The sequence below is a fragment of the Camarhynchus parvulus genome, chromosome 3 (genome assembly GCF_901933205.1).
Source record: "Camarhynchus parvulus chromosome 3, STF_HiC, whole genome shotgun sequence".
Lineage (NCBI taxonomy): Eukaryota > Metazoa > Chordata > Aves > Passeriformes > Thraupidae > Camarhynchus > Camarhynchus parvulus.
Genome location: NC_044573.1, coordinates 26,984,200 through 27,002,308, shown reverse-complemented (window position 1 = coordinate 27,002,308; position 18,109 = coordinate 26,984,200). Strand labels below are relative to the sequence as shown.

General features: G+C 41.1%; 1 protein-coding gene across 8 annotated transcripts in view; it reads right to left on the bottom strand.

Moving 5' to 3' along the window:
- TTC7A (tetratricopeptide repeat domain 7A) overlaps positions 1 to 18,109 on the bottom strand; it is a 198,196-nt gene that overhangs the window by 120,676 nt on the left and 59,411 nt on the right. For all 8 annotated transcript variants that reach the window (XM_030944583.1, XM_030944584.1, XM_030944585.1 and 5 more), the window contains 4 exons: positions 15,705 to 15,865; positions 15,218 to 15,281; positions 5,257 to 5,394; positions 4,107 to 4,190 (listed from right to left, as the gene is read on the bottom strand). In XM_030944583.1, coding sequence (XP_030800443.1) covers positions 4,107 to 4,190; positions 5,257 to 5,394; positions 15,218 to 15,281; positions 15,705 to 15,865 — 447 coding nt within the window. The remainder of the gene's footprint in view (positions 1 to 4,106; positions 4,191 to 5,256; positions 5,395 to 15,217; positions 15,282 to 15,704; positions 15,866 to 18,109) is intronic.

The following is an 18,109-nucleotide window of genomic DNA, read 5'->3' as shown; positions in this document are numbered from 1 at the left end:
TCTAGACACTATGACAATTTTGCCTCCAAGTTCAGAAATGTCAGTAAAGCTACCCTAGTCTGCAGGAGAGCTGTGTGCTGGTAACCTCCATGACCTCCAGAGAAAACTGTTGAGCTGGAAAGCAGCAGCAGAGAACAAATCTACCCCAGGCAGCTCCCTCTCTTCTCTGCTGTGAAGACTACCAAGTCTTTTCCACTCTGTAAAAGCGAGTTTGGTCCTTCCTTTCCCCATGTTGCTCAATACTGGTCACTTTTTCAAAATCTTGAGACGAGCAGATGCAACTGTCTGCAGTGGTTTGACTCCAGCAGCAGGACAGTGGCTTGTCTCACTGCCTGAGGACCCTGCCAGATGGCACCCAGCTATTACACCACTTGCCACTCAGCCTCCAGCCTGGCCACGCATGGCAGCCGAGGCAGGGAGCTTCAAAACCCACTCAGCCTCCAGCTGATATTACCACACAGTCGAGGTTATTACCAGCAGAAGCAACTCAAAGCATCTGTGAAGAATTCAGCATTCAGCACCACAGGAACAGGGCTACTGCATTAGAATGATTTAAACATCTTTGACCTATTCAGAACTGCACTTGGTGACACAGGACATCTCTCACCACATCTCTGCCATTGTCTAGGTTTTCCCAGCGCTTCCTTTCCTTTCCCATCTAAATTTGTCTACTAAAGTATTTCAAATGTAATGGTGGATTTTTGTCATTTAGATGTACATGCCTCTCTTGTTCAGTGAATAGAGCTCAATATAAAAGGCATTACTAAAAATGGGTTAAAAAACAGCCAGAGCACACCATCTCTCTTATGATGCAAGTTTCTGAGAAACACAGAAAAAGTGAAATTGCTACCACTCCATTATTTCCACCACTTAAGTGGATAAAAGACAGACAGAAAGGTTATGCTTCCCTGAGTTTTTCCATTTACCGTTTTAGGAAGCCCCAAGGCCTGTAGGAACTCACTGAAGGGTTATGCCTATTTTTGTTAAGACACATGCTTTTCAGAATAATGTGTAAACTCAAGCCTACGTGTGGTAATGAGCCAAGGTGGCTGGCCTGACATTCAGACTGATCACTTGTGAAAAATGACAATCACCATTCAGCAATTTTTCATCTGGCAGAAGAAGAAACTACATTGAAATTTGACTTGATTGACTTAATCTAAATATACAAATAAAACATATCTCTAGTCAAATTCAGTATAGAATAGAGGGCAAGATAGGATTTTATGGTACTGTTAAGAAGGTCAGAATTGAAAATCCTAAAAACATGTTTAAAAAAAAGAGAAATCAAAGTTTCCAGTATTTACAGTTGATAAAACTGTTCCTGTCGGGCCCAGGATTTATGACTGCAATTTGCTGTACTGCAGAACAAGTAATGCTGCAGGATGTGAGATTTCATTACCAAGAAATGAGATCATGAATTGGCTGTGACTGAGACAGGTGAAAATAGATCTTCACCTATAAAAGCTCAAGTGTACTCTGCATTTTGCAGTCTAGACTGACCGTACTGTTTTCTCATCAGCTCTTTCTGCTACACTGGAGCACTTGCTTGTAAATGAACTCTGTCCTGCTATCAAGCTGCAAAGCAATATAAAAATGTATGCCACATCTCCCATTAGCACGATGACGCATTGCAGAGTATATGACAGGAATCCTCAGGGAATACTTTGGGATTAGAAGTGAAATACTGCACAGATGGGATTGTTGGGTAAGGGAATTCCCTCTGACCCATATAGGGCTCAGAACATTAGCACTTTTACATCAATAGGCAAGATCAGGACATTTTACCTTGTAAATATTTAAAGTACAGGCAAAAAGACATGATGTACTTGAAAATCTGAAAAGATAGGACAGCTACAGAAATAAAAACATAAAAAAGAGCAACACAAATATCTAAGAAACAAATATTCTGTAACATGTAGGGAAGGCAAAGAGATATGCAAACACAGAATGGACAAGAATGGAATTGCCATTCAAGTTGTTCAAAGCTAAAGATCAGGCCCCACTTCTCCTAACCTATGCTAACCTAAGACTGAAGCACAATTATTCTCTGCATACACTCACTCTCAAACATCAGCAGTTAAAAATCTTCATTTGCTCTCTAGCAGATTACTAGACCTATAAACATTGTCTGCTGTTGAGAATCAGGTTACATAACTTGTAAAGCCTATAGAACTCCCAGAAAAACCCCATGTTCATGGTAGAATTCTGTGCCTTTCTCTCATGGTCTGTGTATCATTGCTGTCCTCAGTATGAAGGGTTCAGGCACCTGCAGGATTTGCACAGACACAGAGACCAGGACTGTGCTAACTCCAGCTGAATTCCAAGGTGAGCTGGACATGACATGTAAGCCCCCACTTGACATAGGTCAGTGCAAGGTATTAGCCCCATGGCACCAAGCTCATTGTTTAAGTATTCCACCAGTACCTTCGGGTTTTCTTATACATGACTGAGTCTAGCCATTGTTTTTAAGCTTGGAATTGGATTTTGAAATGCTTGCAATGAACTTCTGTAGCAATCTCTGAGGCTCCTTCTGACTAAAGATCTCTGTTCAGCTCCCTGCTGATCTAATATGCATTGCCAAAGCTTTGGTACCTCATAAATCAACCAGATCTGTTACATTTAAAAGGAGACAATGATGGAGTCCCAGAACAGAATCAAGAGTTTGCAAGGTCCCACAGAAGACAACCCTGGTGCCTCACAGAGGGGTGACTACAGCTTTGCCTAGGGTGTTCCACAGATCCCCAGTGATTTAGGCTCCACACAATCTCCACAGGGCACTCTTTTTGCAGTGTTACACTATCCTTATTTTTTTGCCTCTTAATAAGAAACATGAACTTGTGTTGTTGCAATTAGATGCCATCACATCTTGTCCTAACCACCACAGACAAGATGAACTCCTCCTTTTAAAAGCTCTTGAAGACTTCTTTCAGACTTCTTTCCTCCCCTTTAAGGTGAAAAAATCATTTCAGTCTTTCCATAGTACTGCTTACTATACCCTTTGTCACATCTGATGCTCTTTATTAGACTTGTTCTATCACTTTTTTGAAGCAGAATGCTTAACACCAGACATTCTTCCAAGATAAGGCTTTGTCTATGCTCACAGAAGTGAAGGAATTCCCTCAGACCACTTCCAAGCTTTGCAGCCACTTATACATCACAAGACAATCTCTTTACAAAAGCATAGATTCAGCTCGTATTTCCACGCCAAGGCCACTGTTTTCAGCTCAGCCTATAGCCATAAAAGACCAGTAATAGCTGGAATTTGGCAAATGAGTGCTAGTTGGTGGTCTCCACTCAGGTCCATATGGATTCCTGTACACTCCATGGGCATAAAATATAGGACCATATTAAGTGGTCTACTATTGCACAGCATCAATTTGCTCATACCTCCCAAGCATGTAGGTGGGGACTCCAGAATGAAATGCCTACATTTTGTACCATCTACATTTCCTACAGGAAGTCCACACTTTTAAGACTAATAAAGAACAGCTCCTGTTACCTTTGCCTACTTTTCACAACCACATTTCAGCCATCTCAGTGGTTTACTGCGACTTTCACAAATACCACACTAATTAAAAAAAAACACTTATGCTGAAACACATGACCATGCCAACATTCACATTTTCTTTTTCTAGAGCACATTTTACACCAAGCATTTCAAAAATATTAAACCTTACAAGTTCTCTACGAAAAAACATTTACATTTCCTTTAACAGATGGAGAAACCACAGCTCAAGGCAACTGCACAGAGTGAACTGATGGCAGTTTTAGACATCAGTCCTTTCTTATACTAAGCCCATTTATGTTGAACCTGCAGACAATGGACAGCTGTATAATGCTTTTGAACCCAGCTATGCACACAATCCATTTTTCTCCTTGGTAATAACAAAAAAACACTACACAGAAAGAACAGCACTCAATACCAAACGAACACCCCTCATCACGAAGTGCAATCAGAGACTAAAAGGAGAGCACTGTCCTTTCACAGACCTGCCTGCTGGCACCTACTCCCACACATGACTCTACACATTCAAACAAGTAATCCAGATCCACTCTTCCAGAGGAAAATGTGCCCTTTCTGAGCCCTTTGGTTTGAACCTTACCTTTCCACAAGCTACCATGGACAGGGCAAGCTGGTACCAGAGGTGAAATTCATCAAATGCAAACTTCATGGCTCTCTCCAAGCACTGAGAAAGAAATTATGAAAGGAATATCAGACTTTATTTTCCCCCTTACACCTTTTGTCAAGACTGCTGCTTGGGTCAGGAAACAATCTGTTGCGGCCTGGAGACCCGGCTGTTTTTTTTTTTAATGACACCATTTTGTTCCATATTGCAAGGCAAGATGTAATCTATTACCATCTGTATGACAGTTGTATTTTGTCAAGTGGGCAGTTTGCCTTATCTCTCTCTCTGAGTGATCACAATCACTCCTCCCTCCAGAGGCAACATCCGCTGATAACAGCCTATTGAATGTCACTGCATGACTGATAAGAACGATAACATCCCATTGTGAGATGCTCCGCCCAGAGGGAGGGGCCAAGCATTGCCACCCAGATATAATCTGGAGATTCTGAAATACCAGCACGGCTTCTCCACTGGATTCCCCAGAGGAACAGCAGCTGCCTCTTCCTCCACTGGATCTTTGGAGGAAGACTGCACCCTTTTCTACAGGACCCCCTGCTCCAGCAGAACCACATCTGACACTCCAGGAGGACTGCAGCCACATTTCCAATTGGACTGCCACCAACACCCTGACCAACAGGGTGTCAGGTTGGGTTCTGACTCTGTCAGTGTTGTTCTAGTGTACTGCATTGTTTATTTTATCCTTTTATTTTTCTTCCCTATTAAAGAACTGTTATTTCCTGCTCCCATCTTTTTTGCCTGAGAGCCCCTTAATTTAAAATTTATAGCAATTCGGAGGGGTGGGGAGGGTTTACATTCTCCATTTCAGGGGAGGCTCCTGCCTTCCTTAACAGACTCCTGTCTTTCCAAACCAAGACACATTTACACTTCTCAGCTAATGGGACTTGCTAGTGTACACCATCACTTCAAAAGGCAGCCACTTTTTTCAAGTGCCTACACATAAATTAGGTTAATGTCTCCAACAGTTCTGTGTGCCCTTCTGGCCTGTGCAGCCACAGCTCTGCAGCTGTTTCTGCTGACAGCACACTCCATTTTCACCTTCCCTGACAAGCCACCACAAAGAGGGCTTTGCCAGCCTGTTTGGAGGGGCAGAGGCCGAGGGAGGTACCTCAGACAGCATCACATACTGCCCTCTTCTGCCCAGTGTGATGCTGAGGAGGTCGTAGACTGCAGAGGCGTCCCGGAGGCTGACGGCTCGGTCATCCTGCTGCTCTGGGGCGCGGCTGATCACTGCATCCCGGTTCGCCTGCACACACACAAGAGAGCCATCAGAAACCAGGAGAGAACAACAGAACTGACTCCTCCATAGGAAGCCACATCCACCACTCATTGCATTTTGTTTAAAATAATCTCAAGATTTTTTTCTTTTAAAAGTTTATCCCAACGTAATGAAGGTACTTCCACAGAGCTGCTTTCTACCCACATGAAGGAAACTCAAGAAGATAGCTGTACCTACAGGAAGGAACTGCTACACATATCTCATCTGGATTTGTGTCACAAAATTAGAGCATTATGAAACAGACCTACCAGATCCCACTTCCTCAATAATTAGAAATTCAAGGCCATCCTTAAACCATCTTCCTTATTTCTCATTAATTAGAAATTCAAGGCCATCCTTAAAGCATCTTCCTTATTACTTCAATTGCCTGCAACTGTGATGCTTCCAAGGTTGATAATTTATCTTCCATGTCTACACTAGATTTCTTCACAATAGCACCCATTTTTGTTGTTCTTTTTTGCTACTGACCTTTTATTGTCTAATTTGAGCAGGTTGCCTAAGTAATCAGACTTGCCTGTCATCAATTTAAAGCAATTAAAGTTTGGGCAATGCAATAACAAATTGATTTTTCAAATAAATAAAATATGTCTTAATTTTGCTAATCTATTAGTACATTGCTAGGCCTAGATCAGGAAGAAACATTACTTTTGACAGAAACAATCAGTTCAGCAGTTTCTGAGGATGTCCCAAAATACCACATGCCACAGACTCAGATCTACCTCCAAATCCCAGCCTCTTGCACTTTTCTGAGCACAAAGAGGGAGATTACAATTCCAGAGTAAACGGAAAATTCTTTCTGATTTCCAAACACAGAGGGCCTCACCCAGACTACCCAGCCTCTGGGAGAGGCAGTGCTGGATGCCACTGAGCCTGAGCACCATCTGATAGCACAGACACACTGCCCTGGGCTCCTCATCTGAAAGGGGTGCAACATCAGACACTCAAGTCTAGACATCTAAAACATCAGAAAAATTAAGAAAATTGCCAGCAAATTCACCTTGAGCAAAGGTAAACAAAATGTTCCCTCCTTGAAACATGAAGGTTATGAGATTTATTTTACAATAAAACTATAATCTTGCACCTATTTCTTTCTAATTGTGGCGAGATTTTTTTCCATAAAAAGGTTAAACATGGGAATTAAGCATAATAAAAATTTCCAGAATATGCAGCCCTTGAAGCCCACGCGTACTTCATTGTGATTAAGCTGCAGCTGTTTCATCATGATTTTATCTGTGCAATGCCCCAGTTCCAAGCACTCTTCATCACAGCCTCCAGCCAAGACTGCAAACAAAATTACTGACAACTAACACAATCTCAACCCAGAGCTAAATGGTGACTGCAGCTAAAGGCAAGCTGACAGATCAGACCCAGTCCAGTGTTTGCACAAATAAACTTACAGCAACTCCTGCAGCCACAAAGGCATTTTTCTTTTTCATGCTACTGCAAAAGATGCACTTAATAATAAAAAAAACAGTTCAGAACAACAGAATGCATGACAATGAAAACTACTTTAAAAATCCTGCAAGAGTACAGAGGCATAGCTTGTTTATCTTTATTAGCAGAAATTAAAAAAAACATTTAAAAATACATGTTTAAGCTCTGCTTGGATTTAACATAAGACTGCTACTTTAAAAGGAAAAAAGGAGTTAAGTAAAGCCATATACTGTATGATCCTTATTGCCAAGCGAATCCTCCCACATATATACAGTAGCATTAACAGCTTTTTCTGCACCGGTTACATTGTTATGACAATTGTTTGTAGCAAACAGCTACTGAGACAGCACCCTCATGCTCTGTAATCTCATCAACAACCTCCCATTACAGTCAGCTACAGCCTGATGCTTTTTTGAGTATCCATCAAGTACCGAGCTATGATTTTTAAGTGGATGCATTAGCACAGATACAAAATTGATCAAAACTCATGACTGTCCATCACGTTTTGCCACATACAACGGTACTAGAATGAAGAACACACCCCAGTCCTGCAAAAGCAGGAATACAGGGCATATTGCAAGGATGCAACATTCTAAAATTGCAGCATAATGTATTGTATATATCATACTTTACCCAAGCAGACAGCAGTTAAATGCAACATATGCATAGGCATGATGAATATTCTTTCCAAGAAGGTCATAAACCTGCTGATTTTGTTCAAGCTTTTAAATCTAAAAGCCATAGAAGGTCTTAGCAATCTATCACTCTCTATGCTTCCATGCAGGAAAGTTGCCACTAGCAAATTCATCATTACTTCTATCTCAACAATTTCTTCAATACTGAACCTATTCCCAATTGCTAATTCCAGCTGCTCTAAAAAAATAAATCAAGAGCCCACATTATAGTAGAGACATAAAAATCCCACAAACCCCAAAACCAAAAGGTGCAACCTCATTAAAAAAAAACCTGACTGAACACTAGCAAGAATATGGATTGTTTCTAACACAATAAGTAAATCACTGTCCTAAGAAAGGCTCAAGGTACTACTACAGTGTAGATACAAAGCTCAGAGAAGGGAATGTGAATCACTATTTCCTGAAACCCACTCAGGAAACTGGCATGTCTCTGTGGCCTGCCTCTCACAGAAGGCAGGCTGCTGTCCCTCAGATCATCATCAACCTTTTTATTTTCTTTGCCTTTGTTTATGTTTTTGTAAATATTAATCTGTCAGTGAGAAATCCTGACAGTCACTGGCAAGTACAAGGGCAAAACAGTTGCAGTTACTGCAATAAAGAATACACCCATTCTGTGGGATGGGGAATTTTACCTATTGAAACGTACGCAGACAGATACATAATTTTGCATTTGAGAATGCAAAAAATTCTAAGCTATTAACACCAATATTTTTTCAACACCCATATTTCTGTTGTTTCAGACCACTAATTTTCCTGAACACAATCAGAAAAAAGGTTATTTGTACAACACTGGTCTCAAGCAGTGTATCCATAACATAAGCAGCAATTTCAATTTGTTCTACTGCATTATTTCCTCCCTCTTCACTGTTAGCAGCAGTAAAACATAGCTACAAACACATTTTCAACATCCCCACCATGACTATTCCCTTTAAGCTGTTCCCATTGTCACACAGACATGCCTCACAGCATACAAGCAGGATGGAGAGAGATGAAAAGTCACACCTAGAGAAGCTCTGTTCAAGGCTGTTTTGTGCGATGGGGAAGGCTACCAACACAAGTTTCACCACTGGGAATTAGCATAACTTGCATTATAAAGGCAAAAATATACAGTAAATACCCCTTTTTTTGAAGTATTCCAAGGTAATTGAGAAACCCGGAGATACACCACACTTGGAAACTTTGGGATGCATAAGGCACTATTAGCTGTGCATGTAGGTGGCTCAGACATGACACCAGTCCTACCTGGGGAGATTGGACACATTTTCCAGTCAGCCCAGACCTAGGACATTGAGGCTCTTCAGCTCTCCTTTCCACAGCCCAGTGACACAGCCCGTCTGCAGGCCACACACCCCCAAGGGGCTCCAGCCCAGGCTGGCAGCTCTGAGCTAACCCAGCATTCAGCCCCTGTGGCATCTCTGAACCTGACAGGGCACAGAACCTGGGGGTCAGCAGGGCTCTTCAGTCTGGCTCCAAACACAGCAATGCCCCCATAGGGGACTTTCAGACCTGTGCTGGCTCTGCCTTCCTGAGCCCCCACGGTGCTGAGCTGCACACACCTGGGCCTTCCTACCCACACACACAGGGCACTCCACCTGCAAACTAGATAAACCCCCCATCCACAGAGGATTTGCTGTACATCAGTGATGCTTATTTATGGCTTGTTTATTTCAGGAAGGAAGGAAAAGAGCCACAGCAAATCCAAACAGCCATTACTTCAGCAGTTATTACGCACACAGTTACACTGCAGAAAATTAAATTTACCACAGTACAAAGATGTGTTTCTTAATAAAACGTCAAGTAATCACATGAATTACAATAGAGTATATTCCATGTAGCAGCCCCTTCTCACAGCAATTAGCTAGGAAGTATCCTTTAATTGCTCACTTTGAAACATGGCTTCCCCTGCTTTTTTCCAAAGAAAAAGAAAGCAATTAAAATCTTTAATGAGTGCCTGCTGCCTGCCCCCTAATTCATGGGCATTCGAATGTTCAACTTGTGTCTTTTCATAATAGACATAATTGCCAGATCCACTGCAACCCATCTATACAGAACAGCAGCATGTTTTACACAGTGTACTGTAATAATGTAATTGGTGTGATTCAATACTACCATTAAGAGAGAAAAACAAATGCCGTGTGTGTAAGATTGACAACAGGCCTTTGAAATCATGCAATTGATGCCTTTTCTGCTAAGAGCTGGGGAATATTTAGCCTATATCCTTTGGGTCTCCCTTCTGGCTGTTTTGCCTGTACTGCCAACAAAATAAATTAATTCTTCACAATGGCAAGAACCCGTTCAATGCAAGAGGCTACAGACTTTTTGCCTAAGTTACTGATCATCTCTACACAGCACCTGAAGGTTTCCCTCACTAACATATGCAAAGAAAATATTAAGGGTTGATTGCACAGCTGCTGTGAAAATGGCGTGTGGGTAGAACAGGGAGGACAAACCATGCCCCAGGAACTCACAAAACTCCTCTTAGAGAGATACTACAACTCATTCCACTTCAGACCAGAAGCACAGCAAATGAAAACTTATCGCTTTGTGAACCACATGGCATCTGTCTCATTTCTGGTAAGCAACAGACCAGAAGATACTGGGGCCCAATTCAGATGTGAATTCATCAAAAGAGCCCCTTATAACTGCCTATTAAATATGACCACTACAGATACGTCTTATGTGTTTCAGGTGCATTCTAACGCCCTGTACTGTAGCAGAACTAATTCTGGAAACATGACTGAAAGCAAGACAGACATACACCCCTCATTCAAAACAGCCAATCAACCCTACACAAAAGGAAGACAGAGAAGCAGAAAGTAAGCAAATTTGTTTATGGATATTATCTGGGGTAACAAAGTCATGCATTTGCTAACAGTAATCTGGATTTAGAAAGCTATCTTCCAAGAATTTACATCCTCCTTGCAAGTTTGTAAGCAAGATTTACTACAAAGCAGAAGAAAAAAAGTTCTCATACCGTGTTCTCTAGCAACTCACATTAGAACCATCTATTCAAGACGTAATTAGCAGAGGTAGTGTATTTCCCACTAGAAACATTCTGCAGTCCATCTTTGCAGGTCCCAAACACATAGCTTTGCCTTGCAAACCAGTTAAGAGACAGTCAGATTTGCTACTGTAAATGCACAAGTGTGATTTGGCAGGAACCAACAGAGCAGGCAACCCTGCCCCCAGTTGTCTCTCGCAGCTGCCACAGTCCAATGGCCCTCAGTAAAATAGTCATGATGGTCATCCAGCTGTTGTATCATCACTGGGCTTGGTGCCATTAAAAAAAAGGGAAAAAGGAAAAACCAACCTACAAAAGCAACAAGAGATTCTTCTTCACCAACCCATCTGTTGGACAGCATTATTTTATAAAACTAGGAACTGAAGAGCTAACGGGTTTTATTTATTTCTGTGTTTAAAAATACACGGGTTTAACGTTACTCTGTTAAAGGCAAGCTCTCAGCCATGAGTTTGTTCTCACCAGTAAAAAGAACAGGACAAGTCCCAGTATCTTCCTTCCCCCTCACCATCTGTTTCATGCTCTCAGGCCCTCCAAGGTCAAATCACCTTTTAGGGATTCAAATCACAGATAAGATGTGGATGACATTTCTAATCTTCGTTACACAGGCACAGAATTTATTAGTTTTGGATACAAGGAGCTTTATTTCCAATATGAATGAATACAGAGCCAAAAAACATAAACCATGTTACCTGGTTTGTCTGGTGGACCACATCAGCCAAAATCCCCAGTTGTAAGAGCCAGCATTGCCAGCACTGAATAAAGGCATTTCAGACTATACTGGACCTCAGATTCAAGAAGGGAAGGTTTCTAAATGCAAACAAAGAACTTTTTCTTTTCTTTTTCAACCTCAAAAGTAAACACAAAAAGTAATACTAAGTGTTTCATTCCTGGCTCTGAGAAGCTTCTGGCTAACTTTAAGGGCAGTGCAGTCAACTCTGCACACTCTTGAGAATAGCTATTAAAATAAACAAAACTGCAGCTAAGGGTTAGTCATGCCAAACCTCTTCTGTCTACACCCTGCAGCTCAAAGCACCAAAGTCCCTGATGGCAGAACCAGTCCTGTTCCCATTGGTAGGCGAAGCAGAAAAATCACACTGCATCAAGTGACAATATGTCCTCAGCTCTCCTCACAATCAGTGTCACTGGTTTAGATGGGTTAAATGCTGTAAAAGAGAGGACTGGTGGTTTAAAAATAGGCAAGGCCATGTTTCTCCAAGATTTGATAGGAACACATCATTCTGCCACAGCCTGAGCTTGTAAAGACTGTCACCAACTGGCCCTCTTGGTCTGAAGGAGAGCGTTTTTGTCCTCTCAGAAACACAGCCCATCCATACCATAACTTAGGCTATACAAAAGGAATGATAGTGTAGCCAGGAGGCCACAAACACCCATGAAACCGGCTTTGACTGTGGCAATCTTCAGGCTGCCTGATTTGTTTCACTAGAATCCTTCATGAGAACTCTACAGCCAAAGGCTGTGACTAAATAACAGCTGGCATGAAGAAGGAACATTTGCCAAGCTCAACAACCAGGATTCTTTTCATTGTTTACTGAGATACCTCAGCTTATGAAAATAGGTTCCCATTTTTAACAGGACATAAAGAACACAGGAGGCAATTCATGAGATGCCAAGGCAAAGCAGGCTACAAGCTTTCACTGAAAGTGTTAATATAACCACAGAAGCATCTCCAGAGCCATGAAAGAGGATACCACATTATTTGGCCATTTGAAAACCTTTTACATTCTTAGGCTCAAAGGCAGAGTGAAATAGTGAAGGAACTGTTAATTGCCCCTTTTGAATATATTCTCATATTATCCCCCCAGAATATGCAAACTGAATCCCTTGCAATGCAAGGGAAAGGGATAAGTAACCACAAGCCAGAAGTGTCCACTATTTTAAGAGCCAGAGAAGGTTTGGTGAGAAATAGGCTTTCATGAATCTCAAGGCAATTTCTTGCTTTCTCCTTCACAGGAACAATTCTACTCCCCCAAAACATCTTCTTGGAAGTCACACAGATCCTGGCAAAGCAGATGTCAGCTTCACCTTAGGAAGGCAAGTCAAACATAAAAACAGAATGGATTTCAGCAGCAAAGGTGTTCCAGGTGTATACTTCTTGAAAAAGTACCACATCTCCTTTTCAGCACATATTTACTTAGAGGTTCTCTGATGATTTATGCTCCTCCCCAGTTCATCTTTGCTCTGCGCCCCCTCCACAAGCTGAATTTTTTTCCTTCCTTCCCCTAATTCTGTCCCTCTTCAAGGTAATTTTGGAGTGGTAGGAGTCAGGAAAGGTACGTGAAGAAGCTGTTTGGCTTTACAGTCCTGCAAGGGAGTTACAGTGGCCTGACTGCTTTTTTCTCTTTAAAAATCAGAGAGAAGTACCACCTTGCTGGTCAGTTTTCCTCTGACAGACGAAGCACCAGAGAAGCCAATGTAATTGCATACTTCTGTTTCATTTTAAGGGGTTCACAATTGTAAATACTGGAAGAACACCTAATCCAGCCAAAATCCGGGAACATCAACTATGTTGCTTACTGGCCTACAGAAACACTTGCCATTGACATTGTCTCCCGGAAGCAAAGTATGTTTTATTCAGTTGTTAACATTGTATCATTAGGGAGAGACTTCAATTACAAATTTGCTTCCTGTTAGCCCATTTCATGAGCTTCCTTAAGTTGCTTTTTTAAAGAAAAAAAAATACACAAAACTAAAAACTAAAACTTCAAACAAACAACAAACCTGTACAGAGAAAACTCCCTAGCCTACAGCAATGCTGTCAGGGAAACATGTCATGTCGTAAGTTAAACAAAATTTTCCCTTCTAAGTACCATAATAAAAATGTACAGGAAAGTATTTATGGATTACAAACATATGTAAGAATTAGATTGCTCCCTCTGTTCCTTCACTTAGGAAGAACATTCATGTGATTCCTAAGTGTATTTCTATACGCTTGTCCTGAATTTTAGTTAGAACAAACTCGTGGCAAGGCTGATGCAAGATGAAGGCTCAGATGTTCCATTTCCCCAAAATCAGAAATATAGTTATGTGGCTCCTACAGTGCTCTGCTAAAAGAGATTATTTTGTTTGGTTTATATGAAGCAAATCAATGTGCCTTGCATCTTCCTCCAGAAAGTTCCTATATATCAGAAGCAGCATTTAAGCATACACCAAGCTTACTTATTTAACCCGGAACTCAGTACAGCAGTCCTGTTTCTACCAATACCATTTTCACACTACTTCATCCATAACTTAGCTAAAGGACCAGTTAGTTCACCATTTTACATGCTATTAGATAGGGATAACTTTTTCCTCCTCAGCAGAACAAGACTGTGGAGTTTGAGGATCCACATGGCCTCTCTAACAGCAAGCTCAATCCCAGAAAGGCTGGAGCAGCCAGTTCTGTCACTGCTCCAGACCCCAATCCTTCTCCTCCTTGGATCAGCCCCAACAAGCCTCACCAACATGAGTAATTCTGATTTTAATAGAAGTGCACATGATATCCTACAAGACCTCACTCCTGTAGTCTCCACTTCTAATTATGAAAAGCCCTTCTGACTAAAGAAAAACCCTTGAAAACACAAAGCAGATGTGCTGAAGAGGTTTAATCTAGAAAGCACTGAAAAGCACATAGCAACACTCAGATGTACATGATTTTGAAGTCAATTTAATATTTTGGGGCGGTTCCACCTCTCCAATTTTTCCCTGAATTTTAAAAGCAGACAATATTAAATTGCCCTCTTCTGAAGAAGTTTGTGGGAAAGAACTTGAGCCAGAAGAACCAGACAAGAAAAACTGAAAAAAGCAAAAACCAAAGTTTCCACAGTATTTTTTTTGATCTGTCTGAAAGTTATTAAAAATTTTCTAAGAAGGTTATTGATGTTCTAAGGTTATGAATCTCACTTTGAGGTACAAGTGACCACCCTGTATTTAAAGCAAAATACACATTACTTACACATTTTCAGAAAACATTTCTTACATGTTTTCTGTGCATTTGTGTCTTCTCAGAACATGAGAATTACCAAAGGTCATCACGCAGTTATTTTTCCTCCAGTTTTGTTCCTGCCTCTTAAATGGATTTTTTAAAGCCACCAACGTTATAAATAGAAGAAATCTAATTATTTCACTGCAGCTTATTATGAATGTTTCTGCATGTCACAAGATTTCCTGTATCACTGCATCAGAAACTGTCAAAGATCACTCCAGACTGAAAAATCCAACAACTGCCGACTAAGGCATGAAAGCAGAGTACTGCATCCTGCAATTCCAAACAGCAGGTATCACCATCATGCCTGGCTTTAGGCAAGGCTCTCTTCCTCTCATTCTTGATCCATAAATCCACACAGATGTTATGAATGGAAATGTCTGTCCACTGACAATGTATCTGGATGTCAGAACCTGCATACAGCTACGGGGAATGCAATCAATGTCTCTTCTTGACAATTCCCAAAACTCTTCACTGAAATTCCACTTACAAAAAGTGGTGCCACTAATGAAAGAATAGATAGCATTTTCCACTCAGCATCTGAACCTTTGCTTCTGTTTATCTAGGGAAGATTCTGTAAACAAAACCAACCAGGAGATACGGAAATGCTAGATATCCCTTTGCACTATTAATACTACAAACTCATTTTTGGCTTACCATGGATTCACTGATTAGGAGGAGGAGAAGAGCCTCTTCTACATTGTCTTGAGGGCAGTACACACTGAAAGACAGAACACATTTTTCTGAGGAAGATCAAGAGTTATCCTGCCAGCCTCTTTCTCATTTCACAAGAGAAGCAGTAACTTGAAACATCTCATGCATAATTCATTTGCTAGGCAATACTGTCTTTGCAGGTTCACACAATTAAAAGCTCTGCAATATATCTTAGATGAGCTATGCTGAACCCTAAATAGATTATTTCAATTTCATAGCAAAGACAGCCCTTTGTCTGGACTTGCTTCTTCCTGGGGTCGGGGGGAAACACTCCAAGTTTAAGGTTTTATTTTTTCAGCAGACTTTTTAGTGGGAAGCTGAAAAACAAGAAGGCACAAAACTACTACATGAATCAGTGACATAATTAGTAGTACTGAAGAGTGTTCAAATACACTCCTTCCAATAAACTGAAATAAAAATGAACACTTACTTCTCTTCTGAGTACAGCTCAGGCCTCCGACAAAGAAGATTGCTAACATAAGACTGATATTCCTTGTTCATGAACTCAGGAAGTGGATCAGATAAAGGGCTCCAGTAACAGTCTTCACTGAGGGAATGCAGAAGTACTTGAGCTAACTGCTTGGCTGCAGTCTAGAGATCAGTACAGAAAAAGACATATTTCAGTTAAACATTCTCCAACACAAAAGATTCATCCCTCACCATGTTCCACCTTGGGAAGGAGATGTACCAGTGTGACAGCACCACTCTTCAGAAAGCTGGAGTAGCAAGGTCTATAAAAGGGTCAGTTTCTTCCCTCCTGAGAAAAGACCAAACTTCTGCATTTACATGGTCTTGTTGCAATGCTCTTGGAAAAAAGTTATCAAAAAGGCCTGACAGCAAGCGATGCTTTGGCGAACAAGGACAACTGATTGCCACATAGACTGCTGAGAGAATCTCACAATAGTTACTATATAGGAGTGGGATGACACAACATTGTGTTCTCAGCCTCGGAATTTTGTATGCAAGTCTCAAGACCAGAGGCAACTTTTGCGTCAGCTTTAAAATATCAACCTTTTATCTGTTAATGTCACTCTCCCTTACAGACTCATAGTTTCATCTTGGTACTGCTTCTCTCTTCTTCTTGCAGTAAAGGAGGGAGGAGAGAAGATGCTTAGGAACTTTATAGTGGGACAGCAACATCACATGTTTTACCATCAAGTAGCCAAAGACCCTTCAATAGTTGCTTTCCACTTCATATGCACAGCTGGCAAGCTGGGCCCAAAAGGAGGCAAGTTAACGTCACTTACCAAAGTTTCTTTGGCATTTACCCTTGCCTGATACCCATCAAATCTCTAATTTCTTGCACTGTACATAGATGAGCCTGCAAACAAGCTCAGATGGGTGGTGTCCTCTGTGAATTCTAAGCAGCACACCACTCTATGCTGTAAAGAAAATCCTGCACAAAACAGAGGGCAGGCTGAAACCTCAGCCCTTCGGTCCTAATACTTGCAAATAGTATTTTGCAACTTCTCTGACTACTGGATATGTATTTTATATGAAATGTACACTAAGAGATGTATTATGAGCCCACCAACAGTAATTTTCTTTTAAATATCAGGACACTTTTGTTATAGATGTCATACCTCAACATCTATGGGATAAAATAAGCCACACTTAAAGTTCCTATTCCCAATTACAGCAGAATAACTTGCTTTGATGCAAGACTCCTGATTTTCACCCCCCTCACCACACATGAATTCACTGAATTAGTCTAAAATGCAACCACAGTACCACCTCTTAAACATCATAAAGGGAGGCTTCATTGATGGCAGTGGGCTGAGTGTATGATAGTGTCTCAATGAAATGCCACCATGTGCAACTCCCTGGAAACCCCAAGACCTTCCCTGCCCTGTTACAAGTTACAGAAAGCTGTCTGTTTCTAACTAAGCTTTTCTATGCTTTTTATAGCAAGTAACTATGAGCAAAACGGCCTAGAGCCCTACAACATTAGCCAGTATCATTTTATGATCTCAGTGTGTAATTATTTAGTCAGTTTTACCCTGAGGAGTCAACTCTCCTATATTTTTTTCCTATAGTCTTAGAGGGGAGGGAAAATAATTTGCCAGCAATATAAAGATCTCTACTGGTTCACACAGAAACAGGAGAACAGTTTGAGGTAAGCCACTCAGAAGCAAGCAACAAATACTTCTAGTGTCTTTCATTTTAACATACAGTACAGTAGCTGTGTAAATTAGCTTCACTCTTGTTTTGAATAAGACCAAACAAACCAGAAAAGGCCAAGACTCTGATTTATGTTATTACTGCCTTTGGCTAAAAAAAGCATCATTATGCTTGAAGAACACTGTGATCCCACAAATTAGGAGAAAAAAAAATCATGTGTTTTACTTTCATGCTTGAAAAACTTGTTTAATTAAGCACAATTCTCCCTTTGCCCTCTTGATGGCTCTTTAAAAATAAATAAGAAAATGAAAATGCAATTTCTAAATCTCAGGAAAAGCTATTGGATGAACACCTTCAGAGTTCCCCTAAGGGACAAATCCCCCAGGGGTGTTGTACAGCTGTCCCCAGTTGCATAGGGACAGGAGCAATTGAGCCACATTCTGTCACAGTCTAGGAGCAGCAGATGGTCAGACTCGTTTCGGCAAAGTGATACAACAGGCAAGCACAAAAATACTGCTGGACCTTGATCTCAGTTTGGAAAAGGATGCAACCATTTGAGGGGACAGTTATTTAAGTCCTCTCTTCTAATTTGCTGGACAAGCTTCCACATGCATCTGTAGTCTCAAAAACACTACACAAACCCACACCCACCTCCCCTGCCCAAGTTCTCTGGAATGGCACATAACACAAAGCGGAATCAAGTACAAGTTTAGC